We start from the raw sequence: 25453 nt of genomic DNA, 5'->3' as shown, positions 1-25453 counted from the left end.
CTACTGATTTTAATCCAGCTCCCTCACACTGTCACTCAGTAACCCCTCTCTCCCCAGCGCCCTGTGTTACTGACTGTATCTCTACTGATGTTAACCCAGCTCCCTCACACTGTCACTCAGTAACCCCTCTCCCCCAGCGCCCTGTGTCACTAACTGTATCTCTACTGATGTTAATCCAGATCCCTCACACTGTCACTCAGTATCCTCTCTCCCCCCAGCGCCCTGTGTTACTGACTGTATCTCTACTGATGTTAATCCAGCTCCCTCACACTGTCACTCAGTAACCCCTCTCTCCCAGCGCCCTGTTTTGCTGACTGTATCTCTACTGATGTTAATCCAGCTCCCTCACGCTGTCACTCAGCAACCCCTCTCTCCCAGCGCCCTGTGTCACTGACTGTAACTCTACTGTTGTTAATCCAGCTCCCTCACACTGTCACTCAGTATCCTCTCTCCCCCCAGCGCCCTGTGTTACTGACTGTATCTCTACTGATGTTAATCCAGCTCCCTCCCCCCGTCACTTAGTAACCCCTCTCCCCCAGCGCCCTGTGTCACTGACTCTATCTCTACTGATGTTAATCCAGCTCCCTCACACTGTCACTCAGTAACCCTTCTCCCCAGCACCCTGTGTCACTGACTGTATCTCTACTGATGTTAATCCAGCTCCCTCACACTGTCACTCAGTAACCCTTCTCCCCAACACACTGTGTTACTGACTGTATCTCTACTGATGTTAATCCAGCTCCCTCACACTGTCACTCAGTAACCCCTCTCCCCCAGCGCCCTGTGTCACTGACTGTATCTCTACTGATGTTAATCCAGCTCCCTCACACTGTCACTCAGTATCCTCTCTCCCCCCAGCGCCCTGTGTTACTGACTGTATCTCTACTGTTGTTAATCCAACTCCCTCACACTGTCACTCAGTAACCCCTCTCTCCCAGCACCGTGTTGCTGACTGTATCTCGACTGATGTTAATCCAGCTCCCTCACACTGTCACTCAGTAACCCCTCTCTCCCAGTGCCCTGTGTCACTGACTGTATCTCTACTGATGTTAATCCAGCTCCCTCACACTGTCACTCAGTAACCCCTCTCTCCCAGCGCCCTGTTTTACTGACTGTGTCTCTACTGATGTTAATCCAACTCCCTCACACTGTCACTCAGTAACCCCTCTCCCCCAGCACCCTGTGTTGCTGACTGTATCTCTACTGATGTTAATCCAGGTCCCTCACACTGCCACTCAGTAACCCCTCTTTCCCAGCGCCCTGTGTCACTTACTGTATCTCTACTGATGTTAATCCAGCTCCCTCACACTGTCACTCAGTAACCCCTCTCCCCCAGCACCCTGTGTCACTGACTGTATCTCTACTGATTTTAATCCAGCTCCCTCACACTGTCACTCAGCAACCCTTCTCCCCAACACCCTGTGTTACTGACTGTATCTCTACTGATGTTAATCCAGCTCCCTCACACTGTCACTCAGTAACCCCTCTCCCCCAGTGGTCTGTGTTACTGACTGTATCTCTACTGATGTTCATCCAGCTCCCTCACACTGTCACTCAGTAACCCCTCTCCCCCAGCACCCTGTGTCACTGACTGTATCTCTACTGATGTTAATCCAGCTCCCTCACACTGTCACTCAGTAACCCTTCTCCCCAACACCCTGTGTTACTGACTGTATCTCTACTGATGTTAATCCAGCTCCCTCACACTGTCACTCAGTAACCCCTCTCCCCCAGCGCCCTGTGTCACTGATTGTATCTCTACTGATGTTAATCCAGCTCCCTCACACTGTCACTCAGTATCCTCTCTCCCCCCCAGCGCCCTGTGTTACTGACTGTATCTCTACTGATGTTAATCCAGCTCCCTCACACTGTCACTCAGTAACCCCTCTCCCCCAGCGGTCTGTGGTTCTGACTGTATCTCTACTGATGTTAATCCAGCTCCCTCACACTGTCACTCAGTAACCCCTCTCCACCAGTGGTCTGTTTTACTGACTGTATCTCTACTGATGTTAATCCAGCTCCCTCACACTGTCACTCAGTAACCCTTCTCCCCAACACCCTGCGTTACTGACTGTATCTCTACTGATGTTAATCCAGCTCCCTCACACTGTCACTCAGTAACCCCTCTCCCACAGCGCCCTGTGTTACTGACTGTATCTCTACTGATGTTAATCCAACTCCCTCACACTGTCACTCAGTAACCCCTCTCCCACAGCGCCCTGTGTTACTGACTGTATCTCTACTGATGTTAATCCAGCTCCCTCACACTGTCACTCAGTAACCCTCCTCCCCAGCAGCCTGTGTCACTGACTGTATCTCTACTGATGTTAATCCAGCTCCCTCACACTGTCACTCAGTAACCATTCTCCCCAGCACCCTGTGTTACTGACTGTATCTCTACTGATGTTAATCCAGCTCCCTCACACTGTCACTCAGTAACCCCTCTCCCCCAGCGCCCTGTGTCACTGACTGTATCTCTACTGATGTTAATCCAGCTCCCTCACACTGTCACTCAGTATCCTCTCTCACCCCAGTGGCCTGTGTTACTGACTGTATCTCTACTGATGTTAATCCAACCCCCTCACACTGTCACTCAGTAACCCCTCTCTCCCAGCGCCCTGTGTTACTGACTGTATCTCTACTGATGTTAATCCAGCTCCCTCACACTGTCACTCAGTAACCCCTCTCCCCCAGCACCCTGTGTTGCTGACTGTATCTCTACTGATGTTAATCCAGCTCCCTCACACTGTCACTCAGTAACCCCTCTCTCCCAGCGCCCTGTGTTACTGACTGTATCTCTACTGATGTTAATCCAACTCCCTCACACTGTCACTCAGTAACCCCTCTCTCCCAGCGCCCTGTGTCACTGACTGTATCTCTACTGATGTTAATCCAGCTCCCTCATACTGTCACTCAGTAACCCCTCTCCCCCAGCACCCTGTGTTGCTGACTGTATCTCTACTGATGTTAATCCAGCTCCCTCACACTGTCACTCAGTAACCCCTCTCTCCCAGCGCCCTGTGTCACTGACTGTATCTCTACTGATGTTAATCCAGCTCCCTCACACTGTCACTCAGTAACCCCTCTCTCCCAGCGCCCTGTGTCACTGGCTGCACCTCTACTGATGTTAATCCAGCTCCCTCCCCCCGTCACTCAGTAACCCCTCTCCCCCAGCGCCCTGTGTTACTGACTGTATCTCTACTGATGTTAATCCAGCTCCCTCACACTGTCACTCAGTAAATCCTCTCCCCCAGCGCCCTGTGTTACTGACTGTATCTCTACTGATGTTAATCCAGCTCCCTCACACTGTCACTCAGTAAATCCTCTCCCCCAGCGCCCTGTGTTACTGACTGTATCTCTACTGATGTAGCTCCAGCTCCCTCACACTGTCACTCAGTAACCCCTCTCCCCCAGTGCCCTGTGTTACTGACTGTATCTCTACTGATGTTAATCCAACTCCCTCACACTGTCACTCAGTAACCCCTCTCTCCCAGCGCCCTGTGTTACTGACTGTATCTCTACTGATGTAGCTCCAGCTCCCTCACACTGTCACTCAGTAACCCCCCTCTCCCAGTGCCCTATGTTACTGACTGTATCTCTACTGATGTTAATCCAGCTCCCTCACACTGTCACTCAGTAACCCCTCTCCCCCAGCGCCCTGTGTTACTGACTGTATCTCTACTGATGGTAATCCAGCTCCCTCACACTGTCACTCAGTAACCCCTCTCCCCCAGCGCCCTGTGTTACTGACTGCATCTCTACTGATGTTAATCCAACTCCCTCACACTGTCACTCAGTAACCCCTCTCCCCCAGCGTCCTGTGTTACTGACTGTATCTCTTCTGATGTTAATCCATCTCCCTCACACTGTCACTCAGTAACCCCTCTCCCCAGCGCCCTGTGTTACTGACTATCTCTACTGATGTTAATCCAGCTCCCTCACACTGTCACTCAGTAGCCCCTCTCCCCCAGCACCCTGTGTCACTGACTGTATCTATTCTGATGTTAATCCAGCTCCCTCACACTGTCACTCAGTAACCCTCCCCAGCGCCCCTTGTTGCTGACTGTATCTCTACTGATGTTAATCCAGCTCCCTCAAACTGTCACTCAGTAACCCCTCTCCCCCAGTGCCCTGTGTTACTGACTGTATCTCTACTGATGTTTATCCAGCTCCCTCACACTGTCACTCAGTAACCCCTCTCCCACAGCGCCCTGTGTAACTGACTGAATCTCTACTGATGTTAATCCAGCTCCCTCACACTGTCACTCAGTAACCCCGCTCTCCCAGCACCCTGTGTCACTGACTGTATCTCTACTGATGTTAGTCCAGCTCCCTCTCACCGTCACTCAGTAACTTCTCTCCCCCAGCGCCCTGCGTTACTGACTGTACCTCTGTTGATGTTGATCCAGCTCCCTCACACTGTCACTCAGTAACCCCTCCCCCAACGCACTAAGCTATGTATCCCAGAACATTTTTAACACTTTCTGTTCTCAAATCAAAATGATTGTGGCTGATTTATTTTTCTGCCAGCACTGTGCCCTCCTGTCAACAGGGCGCTGACTCCTGGTGGGTGCAGTTCCACAGGTCTAAACATCTTCTGGTATCTCGTCCTTCCTTCAGGTGTGCAAGTGCTGCAGGCCAAATACCCCATGGGGATCATCGTGGCCGCGTCCCAATTCCTGATTGATGTCCCCGCATCACAGAATCACAGAATCTGCAGTGCAGATAGAGGCCATTTCGGCCCATCGAGCCTGCACCGACACATATCCCACCCTACCCCCGTAACCACATCACTGGATAGCGATCGGGACCAGACCCCATTTCTTACTGTCCGGCTCCCACCCCAAGGCGCTGAGTCCAATTATTACGCCCCAACTCCAGAAGGCACTCGCTAAAGTTCCACACGAGAGACTGTTAGCAAAGATGGAACCAAGGCGGATAAATGGAGTTAAGATACAGATCAGCCTTGATCTCACGGAATGGTGGAACAGGATCGAGGGGCTGAATGGTCTCCTCCTGTTCCTATGTAACAGGCTCGAGGGACTGAATGGCCTCCTCCTGTTCCTATGTAACAGGCTCGAGGACTGAATGGCCTCCTCCTGTTCCTATGTAACAGGCTCGAGGACTGAATGGCCTCCTCCTGTTCCTGTGTAACAGGGTCAAGGGGCCGAATGGCCTCCTCCTGTTCCTTTGTAACAGGCTCGAGGGGCTGAATGGCCTCCTCCTGTTCCTGTGTAACAGGCTCAGGGGGCTGAATGGCCCCCATCCTGTTCCCATGTAACAGGCTCAAGGGGCTGAATGGCCTCCTCCTGTTCCTTTGTAACAGGCTCAAGGCGCTGAATGGCCTCCTCCTGTCGCAGTGTAAGGTTTGAGAGGCTGAATGGCCTCCTCCTGTTCCTGTATAACAGGCTCCAGGGGCTGAATGGCCTCCTCCTGTCCTGTGTAACAGGCTCGATGGGCTGAACGGCCTCCTCCTGTTCCTGTGTAACAGCCTCAAGGGGCTGAACGGCCTCGTCCTGTTCCTGTGTAACAGGCTCGAGGGGCTGAATGGCCTCCTCCTGTTCCTATATAACAGGCTCGAGGAATTGAATGGCCCCCATCCTGTTCCTGTGTAACAGGCTCAAGGGGCTGAATGGCCTCCTCCTGTTCCTAATGTAACAGGCTCGTGGGGCTGAATGACCTCCTCCTGTTCCTGTGTAACAGGCTCGTCGGGCTGAACGGCCTCCTCCTGTTCCTGTGTAACAGGCTCGAGGGGCTGAATGGCCTCCTCCTGTTCCTGTGTAACAGGCTCGACGGGCTGAATGGCCACCTCCTGTTCCTAATGTAACAGGCTCAAGGGGCTGAATGACCTCCTCCTGTTCCTGCGTAACAGGCTCGAGGGGCTGAATGGCCCTCTCCTGTTCCTGTGTAACAGGCTCAAGGGGCTGAACAGCCTCCTCCTGTTCCTGTGTAACAGGCTGGAGGGGCTGAATGGCCTCCTCCTGTTCCTGTGTAACAGGCTCGAGGGGCTGAACGGCCTCCTCCTGTTCCTGTGCAACAGGCTCGCGGGGCTGAATGTCCTCCTGTTCCTGTGTAACAGGCTCAAGCGGCTGAATGGCCTCCTCCTGTTCCTGTGTAACAGGCTCGAGGGTCTGAATGGCCTCCTCCTGTTCCCGTGTAACAGGCTCGAGGGGCTGAATGGGCCTCCTCCTGTTCCTGTGTAACAGGCTCGAGGGGCTGACTGGGCCTCCTCCTGTAACAGACTCGAGGGGCTGAACGGCCTCCTCTTGTTCCTGTGTAACAGGCTCGAGGGGCTGAATGGCCTCCTCCTGTTCCTGTGTAACAGGCTCGAGGGGTTGAATGGCCTCCTCCTGTTCCTGTGTAACAGGCTCGAGGGGCTGAATGGCCTCCTCCTGTTCCTATATAACAGGCTCGAGGGACTGATTGGCCCCCATCCTGTTCCTGTGTAACAGGCTCAAGGGACTGAATGGCCTCCTCCTGTTCCTAATGTAACAGGCTCGTGGGGCTGAATGACCTCCTCCTGTTCCTGTGTAACAGGCTCGTCAGGCTGAACGGCCTCCTCCTGTTCCTGCGTAACAGGCTCGAGGGGCTGAATGGCCCTCTCCTGTTCCTGTGTAACAGGCTCAAGGGGCTGAACAGCCTTCTCCTGTTCCTAATGTAACAGGCTCGAGGGGCTGAATGGCCTCCTCCTGTTCCTGTGTAACAGGCTCGAAGGGCTGAATGGCCTCCTCCTGTTCCTGTGTAACAGGCTCGAGGGGCTGAATGGCCTCCTCCTGTTCCTGTGTAACAGGCTCGAGGGGCTGAATGGTCCTCCTCCTGTTCCCGTGTAACAGGCTCGAGGGGCTGAATGGCCTCCTCCTGTTCCCGTGTAACAGGCTCGAGGGACTGATTGGCCCCCATCCTGTTCCTGTGTAACAGGCTCAAGGGACTGAATGGCCTCCTCCTGTTCCTAATGTAACAGGCTCGTGGGGCTGAATGACCTCCTCCTGTTCCTGTGTAACAGGCTCGAGGGGCTGACTGGGCCTCCTCCTGTAACAGACTCGAGGGGCTGAACGGCCTCCTCTTGTTCCTGTGTAACAGGCTCGAGGGGCTGAATGGCCTCCTCCTGTTCCTGTGTAACAGGCTCGAGGGGCTGAATGGCCACCTCCTGTTCCTAATGCAACTGGCTCGAGGGGCTGAATGGCCTCCTCCTGTTCCTGCGTAACAGGCTCAAGGGGCTGAATGGCCTCCTCCTGTTCCTGTGTAACAGGCTCGAGGGGCTGAACGGCCCTCTCCTGTTCCTGTGTAACAGGCTCGAGGGGCTGAACGGCCTCCTCCTGTTCCTGTGTAACAGGCTCGAGGGGATGAATGGCTTCCTCCTGTTCCTAATGTAACAGGCTCGAGGGGCTGAATGGCCTCCTACTATCCTTGTGTAACAGGCTCGAGGGGCTGAACGGGCCTCCTCCTGTTCCTAATGTAACAGGCTCGAGGGGCTGAATGGCCTCCTCCTGTTCCCGTCTAACAGGCTCGAGGGGCTGAATGGCCTCCTCCTGTTCCCGTGTAACAGGCTCGAGGGGCTGAATGGCCTCCTCCTGTTCCCGTGTAACAGGCTCGAGGGGCTGAATGGCCTCCTCCTGTTCCCGTGTAACAGGCCCGAGGGGCTGAATGGCTTCCTCCTGTTCCTAATGTAACAGGCTCGAGGGGCTGAATGGCCTCCTACTATCCTTGTGTAACAGGCTCGAGGGGCTGAACGGGCCTCCTCCTGTTCCTAATGTAACAGGCTCGAGGGGCTGAATGGCCTCCTCCTGTTCCCGTGTAACAGGCTCGAGGGGCTGAATGGCCTCCTCCTGTTCCCGTGTAACAGGCTCGAGGGGCTGAATGGCCTCCTCCTGTTCCTGTGTAACAGGCTCGAGGGGCTGAACGGCCTCCTCTGTTCCCGTGTAACAGGCTCGAGGGACTGAATGCCCTCCTCCTGTTCCTATATTTCCGAACTGATGATTCGGTTGCTGGCACCCGACTGAGCACAGTGCGAGGACCACGCTGCCGGCTGTGGGGGCAGTGGGAAAGTGCGAGACCCTCCCCCGTCTTTAAACGAGACTGATTTGTTGGAGCGTCGGCCGGGGTGGGGACTATTTGAAGTTGTCGTGGCTCTGTGCTGGTGAGGCAGAGTGCGAGAGAGAGAAAGCGAGGGCGAAAGAGGGCCAGCGAATCAGTCAGGGTCACCAGTCAATGTATTAATAACTGCAGCAAGGAATGGCCTCGCATCAACCTGTGATTTTATTACAGACGCATTCCTTTTACGGCCAATCCTGCTGAAATGGGATCCTCCCTGAATCACGGTTATCGCACTCAGGGAATATTAAACTCATTCTTGCTAACGCACTCTGGTGGACAACTGGTTTGTACGGTCAGTGCCATGTTAGGAACAGTGCTCATGTCTTTTTTTCTGTAATAGATGAGCTGAAGAATTCCAAAAAGTTAATTCAACTGTCTTTATATTAAAAATAAAATCGATAAATGTTCAGCACTCAATCCGTCAAGCTGGTAAAGAAAGACTTACACCTCAGGACATCCCAGAGCGCTTCACAGCCAATGAAATACTTTTGAAGTGTAGTCACTGTTGTAATGTAGGAAACGCGGCAGCCAATTTGCGCACAACAAGCTCCCACAGACAGCAATGAGATAATGTGCAGATAATCTGTTTTTTAATGATGTTGGTTGAGGGATAAATATTGGCCCAAGACACCAGGAAGAACTCCCCTGCTCCTCTTCGAAATTACGTTAACCTGAGAGGGCAGATGGGGCCTCGGTTTAATGTCTCATCCAAAAGACGACACCTCCAACAGTGCGGTTCTCCCTCAGCACTGCCCCTCCGACAGTGCGGCGCTCCCTCAGTACTGGCCCTCCGACAGTGCGGCGCTCCCTCAGCACTGGCCCTCCGACAGTGCAGCGCTCCCTTAGTACTGCCCCTCCGACAGTGCAGCACTCCCTCAGTACTGCCCCTCCGACAGTGCAGCACTCCCTCAGTACTGCCCCTCCGATAGTGCAGCGCTCCCTCAGTACTGCCCCTCTGACAGTGCAGCACTCCCTCAGTACTGCCCCTCCGACAGTGCAGCACTCCCTCAGTACTGCCCCTCCGATAGTGCAGCGCTCCCTCAGTACTGCCCCTCCGACAGTGCGGCGCTCCCTCAGTACTGCCCCTCTGACAGTGCGGCGCTCCCTCAGTACTGCCCCTCCGACAGTGCAGCGCTCTCTCAGTACTGCCCCTCCCACAGTGCAGCGCTCCCTCAGTACTGCCCCTCCGACAGTGCAGCACTCCCTCAGTACTGCCCCTCCAACAGTGCAGCGCTCCCTCAGTACTGCCCCTCCCACAGTGCAGCGCTCCCTCAGTACTGCCCCTCCGACAGTGCAGCACTCCCTCAGTACTGCCCCTCCAACAGTGCAGCGCTCCCTCAGTACTACCCCTCCAACAGTGCAGCACTCCCTCAGTACTGCCCCTCCAACAGTGCAGCGCTCCCTCAGTACTACCCCTCCAACAGTGCAGCACTCCCTCAATACTACCCCTCCAACAGTGCAGCACTCCCTCAATACTGCCCCTCCAACAGTGCAGCGCTCCCTCAGTACTGCCCCTCCCACAGTGCAGCACTCCCTCAGTACTACCCCTCCAACAGTGCAGCACTCCCTCAGTACTGCCCCTCCAACAGTGCAGCGCTCCCTCAGTACTGCCCCTCCCACAGTGCAGCGCTCCCTCAGTACTGCCCCTCTGACAGTGCAGCGCACTCTCAGTACTGCCCCTCTGACAGTGCCGCACTCCCTCAGTTCTGCACTGGAATGTCAGCCTAGATTTTGTACTCAAGTCTCTGGAGTGGAACTTGAACCCACGACCTTTCTGACTCAGAGGCGAGAGTGCTGCCCACTGAGCCACGGCGACACTGATTGCCCTCTAGCTTGTTGACTGAGTAAACTGCAGGTTAACGGATCAACTGATACTGGAGCAATTCTTGATAGCCAGGTGCAATTTTCTGCTCTCTATGGCTGTAAAGTCCTTTCTAGAAAGTTAAAAGGTGATCAAGTGAGTGATCATGGGGAGGACGGACTATCGCCGGACTTAGCATAGTACTTGCCCACCCCATCTCCAGCCCCACTCCCACAATGTGCTGACCCCCACCACAATGCACTCTGCCCAGGGACTGCCCCCTCCCCCCACCACCCCGTTCACTTCCCTGCCCCTCACCTCCCCGTGCCCAGTCCCTGACGCCACCTCCCCGTGCCCAGTCCCTGACGCCACCTCCCCGTGCCCAGTCCTTGACGCCACCTCCCCGTGCCCAGTCCTTGACGCCACCTCACGGTGCCCAGTCCCTGCCCCCCACCTCTCTGTGCCCAGTCCCGGCCCCCCACCTCTCCGTTCACTTCCCCCCATCTCCCATGTGGCTCCACAGGACCTGCGCTGCCCCCATGCCCTGCCCCTCGCTGTCTGGGTGCAGCCTAAAACTGTCTTGTGTGTCTGGGTGATGTCTAACACTGTCCTGTGTGTCTGGGTGATGTCTAACACTGTCCTGTGTGTCTGGGTGCAATCTAGTACTGTCCTGTGTGTCTGGGTGATGTCTAACACTGTCCTGTGTGTCTGGGTGCAGTCTAACACTGTCCTGTGTTTCTGGGTGATGTCTAACACTGTCCTGTGTGTCTGGGTGCAGTTTAACACTGTCCTGTGTGTCTGGGTGATGTCTAACACTGTCCTGTGTGTCTGGGTGCAGTCTAACACTGTCCTGTGTGTCTGGGTGCCGTCTAACACTGTCCTGTGTTTCTGGGTGCAGTCTAACACTGTCCTGTGTGTCTGGGTGATGTCTAACACTGTCCTGTGTGTCTGGGTGCAGTCTAACACTGTCCTGTGTATCTGGGTGCCGTCTAACACTGTCCTGTGTATCTGGGTGCAGTCTAACACTGTCCTGTGTGTCTGGGTGATGTCTAACACTGTCCTGTGTGTCTGGGTGATGTCTAACACTGTCCTGTGTGTCTGGGTGCAGTCTAACACTGTCCTGTGTATCTGGGTGCCGTCTAACACTGTCCTGTGTATCTGGGTGCAGTCTAACACTGTCCTGTGTGTCTGGGTGATGTCTAACACTGTCCTGTGTGTCTGGGTGATGTCTAACACTGTCCTGTGTGTCTGGGTGATGTCTAACACTGTCCTGTGTGTCTGGGTGCAGTCTAACACTGTCCTGTGTGTCTGGGTGATGTCTAACACTGTCCTGTGTATCTGGGTGCAGTCTAACACTGTCCTGTGTTTCTGGGTGATGTCTAACACTGTCCTGTGTGTCTGGGTGATGTCTAACACTGTCCTGTGTGTCTGGGTGCAGTCTAACACTTCTGTGTGTCTGGCTGCATTCTAACACAATCCTATGTGTCTGGGTGATGTCTAACACTGTCCTCTGTGACTGGGTGCAGTTTAACACTGTCCTGTGTGTCTGGGTGCAGTCTAATACTGTCCTGTGTGTCTGGGTGCCGTCTAACACTGTCCTGTGTGTCTGGGTGCCGTCTAACACTGTCCTGTGTTTCTGGGTGATGTCTCACACTGCCCTGTGTGTCTGGGTGATGTCTAACACGGTCCTGTGTGTCTGGGTGCAGTCTAACACTGTCCTGTGTGTCTGGGTGCAGTCTAACACTGTCCTGTGTGTCTGGGTGCAGTCTAACACTGTCCTGTGTTTCTGGGTGCAGTCTAACACTGTCCTCTCTGGGTGATGTCTAACACTGTCCTGTGTGCCTGGGTGATGTCTAACACTGTCCTGTGTTTCTGGGTGCAGTCTAACACTGTCCTGTGTGTCTGGGTGCAGTCTAACACTGTCTTGTGTTTCTGGGTGCAGTCTAACACTGTCCTGTGTGCCTGGGTGATGTCTAACACTGTCCTGTGTGCCTGGGTGATGTCTAACACTGTCCTGTGTTTCTGGGTGCAGTCTAACACTGTCCTGTGTGCCTGGGTGATGTCTAACACTGTCCTGTGTGTCTGGGTGCAGTCTAACACTGTCCTCTCTGTCTGGGTGATGTCTAACACTGTCCTGTGTGCCTGGGTGATGTCTAACACTGTCCTGTGTTTCTGGGTGCAGTCTAACACTGTCCTGTGTGCCTGGGTGATGTCTAACACTGTCCTGTGTGTCTGGGTGCAGTCTAACACTGTCCTGTGTGTCTGGGTGCAGTCTAACACTGTCCTGTGTGTCTGGGTGCAGTCTAACACTGTCCTGTGCTTGTTCGTAGGCGACCGGATGCAGACGAGTGTCTCCAACACCCGTGGTTTTCGGTGAGTGTCGCACGCCATCATTCCTTATTTTCACAGGAGATTTCACACCCTGATTTCTTTGCACAGGGGATGTTGAGCCTGCACCCTAAACACGAACCTGTCCTCTCCCCTTCCAGGCAGTCACATAACTGCCGTGTATTTGCAATCTCAGTTTGATTGACAGTAACAATGAGATGTGAAACATTACGATCATGAGGAGGAGACTCCCTCGCAATGCACATCAGAAAACACTCAGCAGGTCAGGCAGCATCTGTGGAGAGAGGAAGGTCGAGTTAGTGTTTCGGGCCGATGACCTTTTATCATTTAATATGGGTCCCAGTGGGGAGTCGTCTTCTGTATCAGGGAGTCTTAATGGAGAAACTCCCTCAGCAAGGCGGTCCCCCAATGCAGATAATCCCCCAAAACAGGGGTCCCGATGGAGGGGCGGGGATTTCTGATATCAACATACAAAATTGATGGGCAAGAAAAGACTAGCTGGTCCATCAACCTGTCACACACTCGTGATGGCCGGAGCATCATGACTACACACTTCCCATCCCCCCACCTCACACCCACCCCATCTTCTCCCCTCCGCCCCGCAGCCTTGTAATCTCCCGGGAGAGGCAAAAAAATAGAGAGAGAACCCCGGGCCAATAAGGGGGAAAAATACTCTGGGAAATTTCCCCCCCGCCGACCCCCTCATGCGATGGAAACCAGTGCAGGCGATCGCACGGACCGTGTGTTCTCTATAAAGACACTGACCTTCTCTATGATGCGATCTTGGCCCCAGTCAGGAACCGGCCCAGCTCCCTCTGGGCGGCAGCGAGTCAGCACCCATTGCACCAGCCCGCAACACATTCCAGAGACTCACTGCTCCCTGGGGAAAGAGGAACCGCCCAACACCCAGTCTATTCCCACCCATAAATTAAACTCTGGTCCCCTGGTCTTTCCCAATCTGTCAAACTGGAATAATCTCTCAATAGGCACGCTATCCAGCCGTTTCATTATTTTCTAGACCTCTATCAGCTCACCTCTGAGTCTACGCTGCTGTAAAGTGATTAGACTGAGGTCCTTCAGCCTATCTGAGTGGCTGAGGTCTCTCTGATGGAGAGACTCCCTCCATGAATGGGGAACCAATGAAAGCAGTGCCTCTGCAATGGTCCTGATGGAGCGACTTGCCCCATAGAGGGGGTCCCATTACCCAGCCTCTCTCTGTATTGGGAGGAATTTAAGTGAGCACTAAAGAACATAAGAAATAGGAGCAGGAGTAGGCCATACAACCCCTCGAACCTGCTCCGCCATTCAATAAGATCATGGCTGATCTTTGACCTCAACTCCACTTTCCTGCCCGATCTCCATATCCCTTGATTCCCCTAGAGTCCAAAAATCTATTGATCTCAGCCTTGAATATACTCAATGACTGAGCCTCCACAGCCCTCTGGGGTAGAGAATTCCAAAGATTCACCACCCTCTGAGTGAAGAAATTCCTCCTCATCTCAGTCCTAAATGGTCAACCCCTTATTCTGAGACTGTGACCCCTGGTTCTGGACTCCCCAGCCAGGAGAAACATCCTCCCTGCATCTACCCTGTCAAGTCCTCCAAGAATTCTTCTGAACTCCGCAGAGTATAGATCCAATCTCCTCAATCACCCCTGATAGGACAACCCTCTCGGCCCAGGTATCAGTCCAGTGAACCTTCGTTGCACCGCCTCTAAGGCAAGTATATCCTTCCTCAGGTAAGGTGAACAAACTGTGCACAGTACTCCAGGTGTGGTCTCCCCAGGGCCCTGCACTTGTTTTCTTTATCTCCGAGAGCCTGCGCAGTGTTTATTTCACTCATCCGCGGACTCCTGTTTTTTCAGAGCATCTTCACGGTGAAAGGGAAGGTCATCAGCACAGACCACCTGAAGACGCTCGTGTCCCGGAGAAAGTGGCAGGTTAGTTTGCAGCAAGAAATCTTTGTGGGAAGTTGAGCAGATTTGCTTCAAGCACCATCATCATCACCGTCAGGCCTCGGAGAGGGCGCAGAGGAGCCTTACCAGAACGGTCCCAGGGGAGGAGGGAATTCAGTGACGTGGAGAAGCTGGGGTTGTTCTCCTTAGAGCAGAGAAGGTTATGGGTAGTGACGTAATAAAACTCACTACGCACTTGGTTTGAGTATAAAGCAAGGCTTTAATCAACTTGTTTCAGAACATGGAGGTCTAGTTGCACTTCACTAGTTCCTTGTCATACAAAATGTCCCGGGCAAGCTGGGCCCACGCCCGAGTATTTATACTCCTTGGATGGCGCCACCAGCTGGCCGTCCAGCGTTATTTCATGAGTAGTTTCTTGATGATGATGAGATTTATAACAGGTAGTTTTAATAGAGGTGTTCAAAATCATGAAGGGTTTTGATGGAGTAAATGGGGAGAAACTGTTTCCAGTGGCAGGAGGGTCGGTAACCAGGGGGCACAGATTGAAGGTAATTGGCAAAAGAACCAATGGGTGAGATGAGGAGAATTTTTTTTACGCAGTGAGTTGTGATGATCTGGAATGCGCTGCCTGAAAGGGCGGTGGAAGCAGATTCAATAGTAACTTTCAAAAGGGAATTGGATAAATACTTGAAGGGGAAAAATGTCCAGGGCTATGGGGGAAAGAGCAGGGGGGAGTGGGACTAATTGGAGAGCTCTTTCAAAGAGTCGGCACAGGCACGATGGGCCGAATGGCCTCCTTCTGTGCTGTGAGATTCTCTGACTCGTTGTTACGGTAGCTTCAATTTATGGTCAATCAGGACTCCCCAGATCTCTAATATGAAAACAGAAAATGCTGGAAACACTCAGCAGGTCAGGCAGCATCTGTGGAGAGAGAGAAACAGAGTTAACGTTTCAGGTTGATGACCTTTCGTCAGAACTGGAAAAAGTTAGAGATGTTACAGGTTTTAAGCAAGTACAGGGGCAGGGACGGGGGTGGGGGAGGAAAGAACAAAAGGGAAGGTCTGCGATAGGGCGGAAGGCAGGAGAGATTAAATGACAAAAGGAGATGGTGATGGGACAAGTCGAGAAACGATAGATGGGTCTGGAGGAGGTGTAAATGGGAATATCAGAATCCTCAACAGCAGCTGCCGTCCAAAAAAAATGTGAGCAGTGGTTATGGTCTGAAATTGTTGAACTCAATGTTGAGTCCGGGAGGCTGTAAAGTGCCTAATCGAGAGATGAAGTGCTGTTCCTCGAGCTTACGTTGAGTATCATTAGAACAGTGTAGGAGGCCGAGGTCAGAGTGGGATGGAGACCTCCTTCATTTTCCATACACATTATTTTCTTTCCATTTAAGTGATGGTCCCTTCATGGTTTTGTCCCCATGTGAAGCACTTTGCATTTCTCTATATTGAATTTCATCTGCCACCTGTCTGCCCAATCCCCGAGTGTATTCAAAACCTCCTGCAGCTTATCCTGTTCAATTTTTGCAATCTGCCACCTTCATTAGCCTTGTATCATCTGCAAATTTAGCCACCCCACTTGTGACTCCGAGCTCCAGATCATTTATGAAGATATTAAACAAAAGAGGTCCCAAAACAGAGCCCTTTGGGACCCCACAGGCACCATTCTCCTGGGCTGATGACAATCCCTGTACATTGTCCCTCTGGGTTCTATCAGTCAAACAGTTACAAATCCATTGTAAAATATTTCCCCTCATTACCGCTTTCTTTATATTCAGTACCAGCCTGTCCAGAGGAACTGTATCAAACGCCTTACTGAAATCAAAGTACACTATATTATTTTTTTTAATGATTTATTAGTTCTCGGGCTGTGGGCGTCGCTGGCAAGGCCAGCATTTATTGCCCATCCCTAATTGCCCTTGAGAAGGTGGTGGTGAGCCGCCTTCTTGAATCACTGCAGTCCGTGTGGTGAAGGTGCTCCCACAGTGCTGTTAGGGAGGGAGTTCCAGGATTTTGACCCAGCGACGATGAAGGAATGGCCGATATATCTCCAAGTCAGGATGGTGTGTGACTTGGAGGGGAACCTGGAGGTGGTGGTGTTCCCCTGCGCCTGCTGCCCTTGTCCATCTAGGTGGAAGAGGTCGCAGATTTGGGAGGTGCTGCTGAAAAAGCCTTGGCGAGTTGCTGCAGTGCATCTTGTAGATGGTATACACTGCAGCCACGGTACCTGGTGGTGGAGGGAGTGAATGTTTAAGGTGGTGGGTGGGGTGACAATCAAGCGGGCTGCTTTGTCCTGGATGGTGTCGAGCTTCTTGAGTGTTGTTGGTGCTGCACTCATCCAGGCAACTGGAGAATATTCCATCACACTCTTGACTTGTGCCTTGTAGACGGTGGAAAGGCTTTGGGGAATCAGGAGGTGAGACACTTGCCACAGAATACCCAGCCTCTGACCTGCTCTTGTTGCCACAGTATTTACGTGGCTGGTCCAGTTAAGTTTCTGGTCAATGGTGACCCCTAGGATGTTGATGGTGGGGGACTTGGCGATGGTAATGCCGTTGAATGTCAAGGGGCGGTGGTTAGACTCTCTCCTGTTGACCACTTATCAAGCCAAGCCTGAATGTCATGCAAGTCTTGCTGCATGCAGGCACAGACTGCTTCATTCTCTGAGGAGTTGCGAATGGAACTGAACACTGTGCAATCATCAGCGAACATCTCCACTTCTGACCTTATGATGATTGTACTAACGGTTTATGTTTCTGGTTGTTTTTTCCAGCGCTCCCTTATCAACTATAAATCCTCCATGGTCATGAGGTCCATTCCTGAACTCCTGGAAGACACTTCCGGTCACGTGAACATTGGTATTCCCAAACACCTCAAGCAGCACCGGCTCTCCTCTGTCCTCTCCTCGTCCTCCGACTCAGACGAAATAGACGAGTTCCCATTCATCCCAATGCCTCTCCAGACGGAGCTCTTGTCCTCCAGGCTGCCGCTCCACCAGATTCCCCACGAAGAGGAGCCGTCGGGGAAGCAGAATGGCGGGCCGAGTGTCAGCGCGACGGCCAGCGAGGAGGCGGAGCAGCGAGTCTCCCAGGCGGCTCCCATGCCTCACAGCCCAGCGGAACCCGACGAAGCCAAGAGGAAGGAAAACGGGGAGGCGAAGCTGGAGGGTCCGGGCAAAGTGCGGGTGAAGATATCGAGGAAGAGGTCGACGGAGATCGAGCTTGCCGACTCCTCGGACGAAGAGTCGGAGCTTCAGAAGAAGCCCAGCGTCCCCAAGCGCGGAATGCGGAAAGGGGTGAGTATCGACTCACCGGACTCCCTGCGCGCGGAGGCTGCCTCCAGGAGGGGCGAGTTCCGACGGGGGAGTTCCGCCGACTCCGCCCTGGCTCTCCTGGGGGCGCAGCCAGCCGAGGATGGCGCGGACAAGGACCAGAGCGGGCAGCCGGCGGAGATGCCGGGCCGGCTGATGAAGTCGGTCTCCATGGAGCTGCCACGGCGGAGCCCCAGCCCCGGGCGGCTCGACGACTTGGCCGCGCAAAGGCGGAAGGGAGGTCCGTCCCAGGAAGACTATGCCCTGAAGCTCGAGCTCATGAGGCAGCGGCTTCTGCGAGGCGGCTCGGTGGACAGCAAGATGAGCGGACTGCGGGGGCCGCTCCTGGAACACCTGGGCATCCCAGATGACCCCAAGCAGCGTTCCTCGTCCCTAGAGAGGCATACCCTCCGACCCCCGAGGCCTGAGAAGATGGCCGCCCAGCCCAGGCTGGCCAGGGCGGCCTCCAGTGAGAGCGCACCCAGCGAGGAGCTGGCGGAAGGGCGGGTTCTTCGGAAGAGTGCGTCGTTCTCCCAGGGGGAGCCCACTGTCATTCACCGACGGCTCGGCGCCCCATTGGAAATCCCACTGCTCCAACTGGATTCAAGAGCCAGCCCAGAGATATCGTTCCCGCTGAAAGAATCTCCTTCCCTCTCCGCCTTGACCGATCCCTCCAAGTTCGACACCTCTAGACCTCCAACGCCAGTAAGGTCAACCACGCCCAAGGACGTGTACCAGAGACCACCCACACCGGAAATTAAAGTAGTGGCGGTGGTCGAGCCTAAGAAGGCGGAGGAACAGAAAGCGGAGGTGGAAGGACCTTACAGGACGATCATGATCGGAAAGACCGCAGTCATAACCCATAGTAACCTGTCGGCCGTGCCTGTCTTACCCCCGCCCAAGTCTACAGATGAGCCAGTAGAGCCAGCAACAAGCAAGGCAGATCAACGGAAAACCAGCTTGCCATCTACATCAGTCCCAGCAGTTTCCCGAACAGACCAGCAGAGGAGGCCGGACCAGCGGAGACCCGACCCCGCCCAAGCGTCCCTCCAACCAGCTGCCGAGGTCAAAGCCGCCCCCGCTCCAGCGGTGGGCCAGCCTGAGAGCAAAGTGGCTCCGGCCCCAGACGCTCCTCCCTCCCTGACCTCCGGGGTGGCGGCTCGGGGTGAAGTCGGGCAGGGTACGGCAAAGTCCCGGCAAGGTCCCGCCCTGCGGCCTGCACCCGCCGGCGAAACCGAGACAGGTCGGGCCGAGACCGCGGCTCGCCTGGCGAGCGACCAGCCGCCTGCGGCGGTTCAGCATCCCGCCGTGTTCGCGGCCACCAGGGAGAGCCCCAAGCCCCGCGACGTAAGCCCCAGCCTTCCCGAGGCGGGCGAGGTTGAGCGGCGAGAGACCCCGGTGCCCGATCTAACTGAGGAGGCCATTCCAGCCGCGGCAAAAATGAAAGTGAAATCGTCCAGCATGGGGCAGTTTTTGAACATCGAGAACATCGAGTCCGAGGAAGTGTTTGAGGCCAAGTTCAAGAAGGCCAGGGAGTCATCCTTAACTCGGAGTCTGAAGCACTTGATGAGGCCCAAATCAGAGGAGAAGTTGGGGCAACCACCCCGGAAGGGGGAAAACGTGTACCGCCCAGGGGCAATGGGGGCACCTTTGCAGGTCATGAAGGGGCAAGAGACTTCCCTAAACTACGGGGCGGGAAAGTCCAGGTCCAGGTCCGAGCAGAACATTCCAGAAGCCACGAAGGATCCCAGCTTCGTCAGGAAACTGTCCCTACGGTTCAAGGGGACGCCGGCGGGGGAGAGGAAAGAGAAGGTGAGAGAAGATCAAACCGCGGCGGGCGGAGGGCACAAACTCTCCTGGTCATTCGGGAGAGGCAACGCGAAGGAAAGGAAGGCGGAGGAGAGGGAGGAGCACGTGGCGGGGAAGGAGGAACCCGCAGCCCCCGAGCTCGACTCCGAGCCCCTCAAGAAAGAGCGCAAGAACTCGCCGGCATTGATGGTGCGGAGGAAGATCGAGTCGACCATCTCGGGGATCTCTCAGCGCTTCGGGAGGAGCCAATCGGAGGAGAGGATGCAGGAGGCCCCCCTGGATCCCGGCCCACCAGCCCAGCAGGAGGCCAAGGAAGGCAAGCGTGGCCCCTTCCTGTCCCTGCTAAGGAGGTCGACCTCGGAGGCGGGCTCGCTGAAGAAGGTGGGCATCCCCCAGAACCAGCTGGCCACGCAGACCCGCTCCACGCCCTCCTCAGAGTCGCTGCATTCAGAGGCCAGTGCGTCCTCCAAGCAGGAGAAAGGTAAGGAGGCTCCTCACTCGTTCGCCTCGCCCGTCCTGCCCCTTAACCAGCTGTCCCAACACGGCACAGCACAGAAACAGGCCATTCGGCCCAACTGGTCCGTGCCGGTGTTTATGCTCCACACCTGCCACCTCCCATAGAAACATAGAAGATAGGAGCAGGAGTAGGCCATTCGGCCCCTTGAGCCTGCTCCGCCATTTAATGAGATCATGGCTGATCATCCAAATTCAGTACCCTGTCCCTGCCTTCTCCCCATACCCCTTGATCCCTTTAGCCTCAAGAAATATATCTAACTCCTTCTTGAATATATTTAATGAATTGGCCTCAACTGCCCTGTGTGGCAGAACCACAGGTTCACCACTCTCTGGGTGAAGAAATTCCTCCTCATCGCAGTCCTAAATGGCTTACCCCTTATCCTTAGATTGTGACCCCTGATTCTGGACTCCCCGGCCATTGAGAACATCCTTCCTGCATCTAGTCTGTCTAGTCCTGTTAGAATTTTAGAAGTTTCAATGAGTTTTTATAAGTTTCACCCCTCTTCATCTCACCTTATCAGCATATCTTTCTATTCCTTTCTCCCTAATGTGTTCATCCACCCTCCCCTTAAATCCACCTATACTATTCACCTCAACCACTCCCTGCGGCAGCGAGTTCCACATTCTCACCACTCTCTGAGTAAAGAATTTTCTCCTGAATTCCCTATTGGAATTATTAGTGACTGTCTTATATTGATGGCCCCTAGTTCTGGTCTCCCCCACAAGTGGAAACATCTTCTCTACATCTACCCTGTCGAACCCCCCCATCAGGTCATCTGTTTTCTAGAGAAAAGAGCAACAGCCTGTTCAGTCTTTCCTGATGGTTATAACATGTGCTGGAACCCATCACCTGGTATCAGGAGCCTCCGAGCCAAGTTATTAAGCGCTCCACAGAGGTAGAGTTTACACTTGCCTGAGGTGGATAGGGACATGAGAAGGCCATTCAGCCCCTCGAGTTTGTTACACAGGAACAGGACAAGGCCATTCAGCCCCTCGAGTCTGTTACACAGGAACAGGACGAGGCCATTCAGCCCCTCGAGCCTGTTACACAGGAACAGGAGGAGGCCATTCAGCCCCTCAAGCCTGTTACACAGGAACAGGACAAGGCCATTCAGCCCCTCGAGCCTGTTACATAGGAGCAGGAGGAGGCCATTCAACCCCTCGAGCCTGTTACATAGGAACAGGAGGAGGCCCATTCAGTCCCGCGAGCCTGTTACACAGGAACAGGAGGAGGCCATTCAGCCCCTCGAGCCTGTTACACAGGAACAGGAGGAGGCCATTCTGCTGTTCGAGCCTATTACATAGGAATAGGAGGAGGCCATTCAGCCCCTCGAGCCTGTTACATAGGAACAGGAGGAGGCCATTCTGCTGTTCGAGCCTATTACATAGGAATAGGAGGAGGCCATTCAGCCCCTCGAGCCTGTTACATAGGAACAGGAGGAGGCCATTCAGCCCCTCGAGCCTGTTACACAGGAACAGGAGGAGGCCATTCAGCCCCTTGAGCCTGTTACATAGGAACAGGAGGAGGCCATTCAGCCCCTCGAGCCTGTTACACAGGAACAGGAGGAGGCCATACTGCTGTTTGAGCCTGTTACATAGGAATAGGATTTACTCATTCAGCCCATTGAGCCTGCTCCACCATTCAATTAGATCCTGGCTGATCTGCACCTCAACTCCAGTTACCCGCCTTTACTCCACATTCCTTGATACCCTTACCCAACAAAAATCTATCGGCCTCGGTCTTGAAAGCTCCAATTGACCCCCCGCATCCACCTCCTTTTGGGGGAGAGAGTTCCAGATTTCCACTGCCCTTTGTGTGAAGAAATGCTTCCTGACATCACCCCTGAACGGCCTGGCTCTAATTTATAAGATTATATCCACTTGTTCTGGACTCCCCCCACCAGAGGAAATAGTTTCTCCCTATCTACCCTATCGAATCCCTTTATCATTTTAAACCCCTCGAGCAGATCACCCTTCAACCTAGTGGGAAATTCCTCGTTTCCACCGCACTTCCAGCGAGTTAATGCGGGCGGAGCGGGAGCAGCTCCGGGGGAGAATCCCAGCCACCGGCCCCGTCAGGGGCACATTCCCATTTGCCCAAGTTTGGAATCCTTGGACACAGGTCTGTAAGAGCCAGTACTCCGCGTGCATGTCTCGTCCATGTCTTTGTTGTCTCTAGACGTGACTATTCCAATGCTCTCCTGGCCGGCCTACCATCTTCCACCCTCCATAAACCTGAGCTGATCCAAAACTCTGCTGCCCGTGTCCCAACTCGCACCAAGAACCGAAAAGTATAGTAATGATTAGTCAGCATGGATTTCAAAAGGGAAAGTCTTGCTTGACCAACCTTATTGAATTATTTGAAGAGATAACAGAGAGAGTAGACAATGGTAATGCAGTAGATGTCATTTATCTAGATTTTCAAAAGGCCTTCGATAAGGTACCCCATAATGGACTGCTGAACAAGGTCAGAGAATGCGGAGTCAGGGGACGAGTAGCAGAATGGATTGCTGGCTGGCGTCAGGACTGAAAGCAGAGAGTGGGAGTAAAGGGTAGCTATTCACAGTGGCAGAAGGTGGGTAGTGGTGTTCCACAAGGATCAGTGCTGGGACCACTGCTGTTCACAATTTACATTAACAATTTAGACTTTAGAATCACAATTTCTAAATTTGCGGATGACACCAAATTGGGGGGGGATAGTCGATACTGAGGAGGACTGCAACAAATTTCAGGAGGACATTAATAAACTTGCAGAATGGGCAAATGAATGAAGTTCAACACAGATAAATGTGAGGTATTTTGGTAGGAAGAATAGGGAGGTCACTTATTACCTGGAGGGTGCGAGTCTAGGTGGGGTAGAGGAACAAAGGGATCTCGGAGTACAAATACACAAATCACTAAAAGTTGCGACACAGGTTAGCAAGGCCATAAAAAAAGCAACCCAAGCACTAGGGTTTATTTCTAGAGGTATAGAATTGAAAAGTAGGGAAGTTATACTAAACCTGTATCAAACCTTGGTTAGACCACAGTTGGAGTACTGCGTACCTTTCTGGTCACCATATTATAAAAAGGATATAGAGGCACTGGAGAGGGTGCAGAGAAGATTCACAAGGATGATACCAGAAATGTGAGGGAATACACATCCGGAAAGGATGAACAAGCTGGGTCTCTTTTCTCTTGAAAAAAGAAGGTTGAGGGGTGACCTAATAGAGGTCTTTAAAATGATGAGAGGTTTTGATAGAGTGGACACAGAGAGAATGTTTCCACTTGTGGGGAAGAGCATAACTAGAGGCCGTCAATATAAGATAGTCACCAAGAAATCCAATAGGGAATTCAGAAGAAACTTCTTTACCCAGAGAGTGGTGAGAATGTGGAACTCGCTACCACAGGGAGTGGTTGAAGTGAATGGTATAGATGCATTTAAGGGGAGGCTAGATAAGCATATGAGGGAGAAGGGAATAGAGGGTTACGCTGATAGATTTAGATGGTGAAAGACGGGAGGAGGCTCGAGTGGAGCATAAACGCCGGCATGGACTGGTTGGGCCGAGTGGCCTGTTTCTGTGCTGTAAATTCGATGTAATCCTATGTAAGTCCTGTTCACCCACCACCCCTGTGCTCGCTGACCCACATTGGCTCCCGGTCCAGGAATGCCCCCATTTTAAAATTCTCATCCTTGTTTGCCAACCCCTCCATGGCCTTGCCTCTCCCTATCTCTGTAACCTCCTCTAGCCCGACAACCCTCTGAGATCTCTGCGCTCCTCCAATTCTGGCCTCTTGAGCATCCCCGATTTTAATCACTCCACCATTGGCGGCCGTGCCTTCAGCCGCCTGGGCCCTGAGCTCTGGAATTCCCTCCCTAAACCTCTCCCTCTCTCTCTCCTCCTTTAAGATGCTCCTTAAAACCTACCTCTTTGACCAAAGCTTTTGGTCACCTGTCCAAATATCTCCGTATGTGGCTCGGCATCAAATTTTGTTTGATAATCGCTCCTGTGAAGCGCCTTGGGATGTTTTACTACATTAAAGGCGCTGTATAATTGCAAGTTGTTGTTGTTGCAGGGGCACTACTGCCGTTTAAGCAGCCAATACCGTGCAGCCTGCCATCACACAGCAATGGTCAGCTTCCCACCACTTGACCCGCCAGGACCATCCTGTTCCTTCAGGCAATGGCAGCCAAGCGGACCAATCCCAGCCCCCGGAGACAGGTCTACCAGCTCCGGGCCTCACCAATGAACCAAGCTGGCTGGTCAGTTGTCAACACTACCCTGGAGTACTGCAGTCCTTGGCCTTTGCAATCCCCACTTCTTCTCTCCAGTTCTATGCTCCTCCTCCAATTGATCGCAATTCCTCCAACTCCACGCGGCTCGGGGTGTTGAACTCTCGCCTCTGAGTCAGAAGGTCGTGGGTTCGAGCCCCACTCCGGGGACTTGAGCCCATAAACCAGGCCAGTACTGAGGGAGCGCCGCACTGTCGGAGGGGCAGTACTGAGGGAGCGCTGCACTGTCGGAGGGGCAGTACTGAGGGAGCGCTGCACTGTCGGAGGGGCAGTACTGAGGGAGCGCTGCACTGTCGGAGGGGCAGTACTGAGGGAGCGCTGCACTGTCGGGGCAGTACTGAGGGAGCGCTGCACTGTCGGGGCAGTACTGAGGGAGCGCTGCACTGTCGGAGGGGCAGTACTGAGGGAGCGCTGCACTGTCGGAGGGGCAGTACTGAGGGAGCGCTGCACTGTCGGAGGGGCAGTACTGAGGGAGCGCTGCACTGTCGGGGCAGTACTGAGGGAGCGCTGCACTGTCGGGGCAGTACTGAGGGAGCGCTGCACTGTCGGAGGGGCAGTACTGAGGGAGTGCTGCACTGTCGGAGGGACAGTGCTGAAGGAGCACCGCACTGTCGGAGGGGCAGTACTGAGGGAGTTCTGCACTGTCGGGGCAGTACTGAGGGAGCGCAGCACTGTCAGAGGGGCAGTACTGAGGGAGCACAGCACTGTCGGGGCAGTACTGAGGGAGCGCAGCACTGTCGGAGGGGCAGTACTGAGGGAGCGCTGCACTGTAGGAGGGACAGTCCTGAGGGAGCACTGCACTGTCGGAGGGTCAGTGCTGAGGGAGCGCTGCACTGTCGGAGGGGCAGTACTGAGGGAGCTCCACACTGTCGGAAGGGCAGTACTGAGGGAGTGCTGCACTGTCGGAGGGGCAGTACTGAGGGAGCGCAGCACTGTCGGAGGGGCAGTACTTAGGGAGCGCTGCACTGTAGGAGGGGCAGTACTGAGGGAGCGCTGCACTGTCGGAGGGGCAGTACTGAGGGAGCGCTCCACTGTCAGAGGGGCAGTACTGAGGGAGGGCTGCACTGTCGGAGGGGCAGTACTGAGGGAGCGCTCCACTGTCGGAGGGGCAGTACTGAGGGAGGGCTGCACTGTCGGAGGGGCAGTACTGAGGGAGCGCTGCACTGTTGGAGGTGCCGTCTTTTAGGTGAGACGTGGAATCGCAGGCCCGCCTGCCCTCTCTGGTGGACGTAAAAGATCCCACTGTCACTATTTCGAAGAAGCGCAGGGGAGATCTGGAACCAATATTTATCGCTCAAACAACATCACAAAAAAACAGATGATCTGGTCATTATTACACTGCTGTTTGTGGGAGCTTGCTGTGCGCAAATTGGCTGCCGTGTTT

At 53.9% G+C, this 25453-nt stretch overlaps 1 protein-coding gene across 3 annotated transcripts in view; it reads left to right on the top strand.

The window, feature by feature from the left end:
- The window catches only part of spega (striated muscle enriched protein kinase a), a 536975-nt gene that overhangs the window by 429864 nt on the left and 81658 nt on the right, over positions 1-25453 (top strand). For all 3 annotated transcript variants that reach the window (XM_085986741.1, XM_085986740.1, XM_085986742.1), the window contains 3 exons: positions 12226-12268; positions 14109-14183; positions 16935-19761. In XM_085986741.1, the coding sequence (XP_085842867.1) occupies positions 12226-12268; positions 14109-14183; positions 16935-19761 (2945 nt within the window). The remainder of the gene's footprint in view (positions 1-12225; positions 12269-14108; positions 14184-16934; positions 19762-25453) is intronic.

This window comes from Somniosus microcephalus, chromosome 4 (genome assembly GCF_052327205.1).
Source record: "Somniosus microcephalus isolate GS21.2 chromosome 4, FLI_Smic_1.0, whole genome shotgun sequence".
In the NCBI taxonomy this organism is placed as follows: Eukaryota; Metazoa; Chordata; class Chondrichthyes; order Squaliformes; family Somniosidae; genus Somniosus; species Somniosus microcephalus.
The sequence above is the reverse complement of the archived record's forward strand: the minus strand, read 5'-3'. Positions and strand labels throughout refer to the sequence as shown.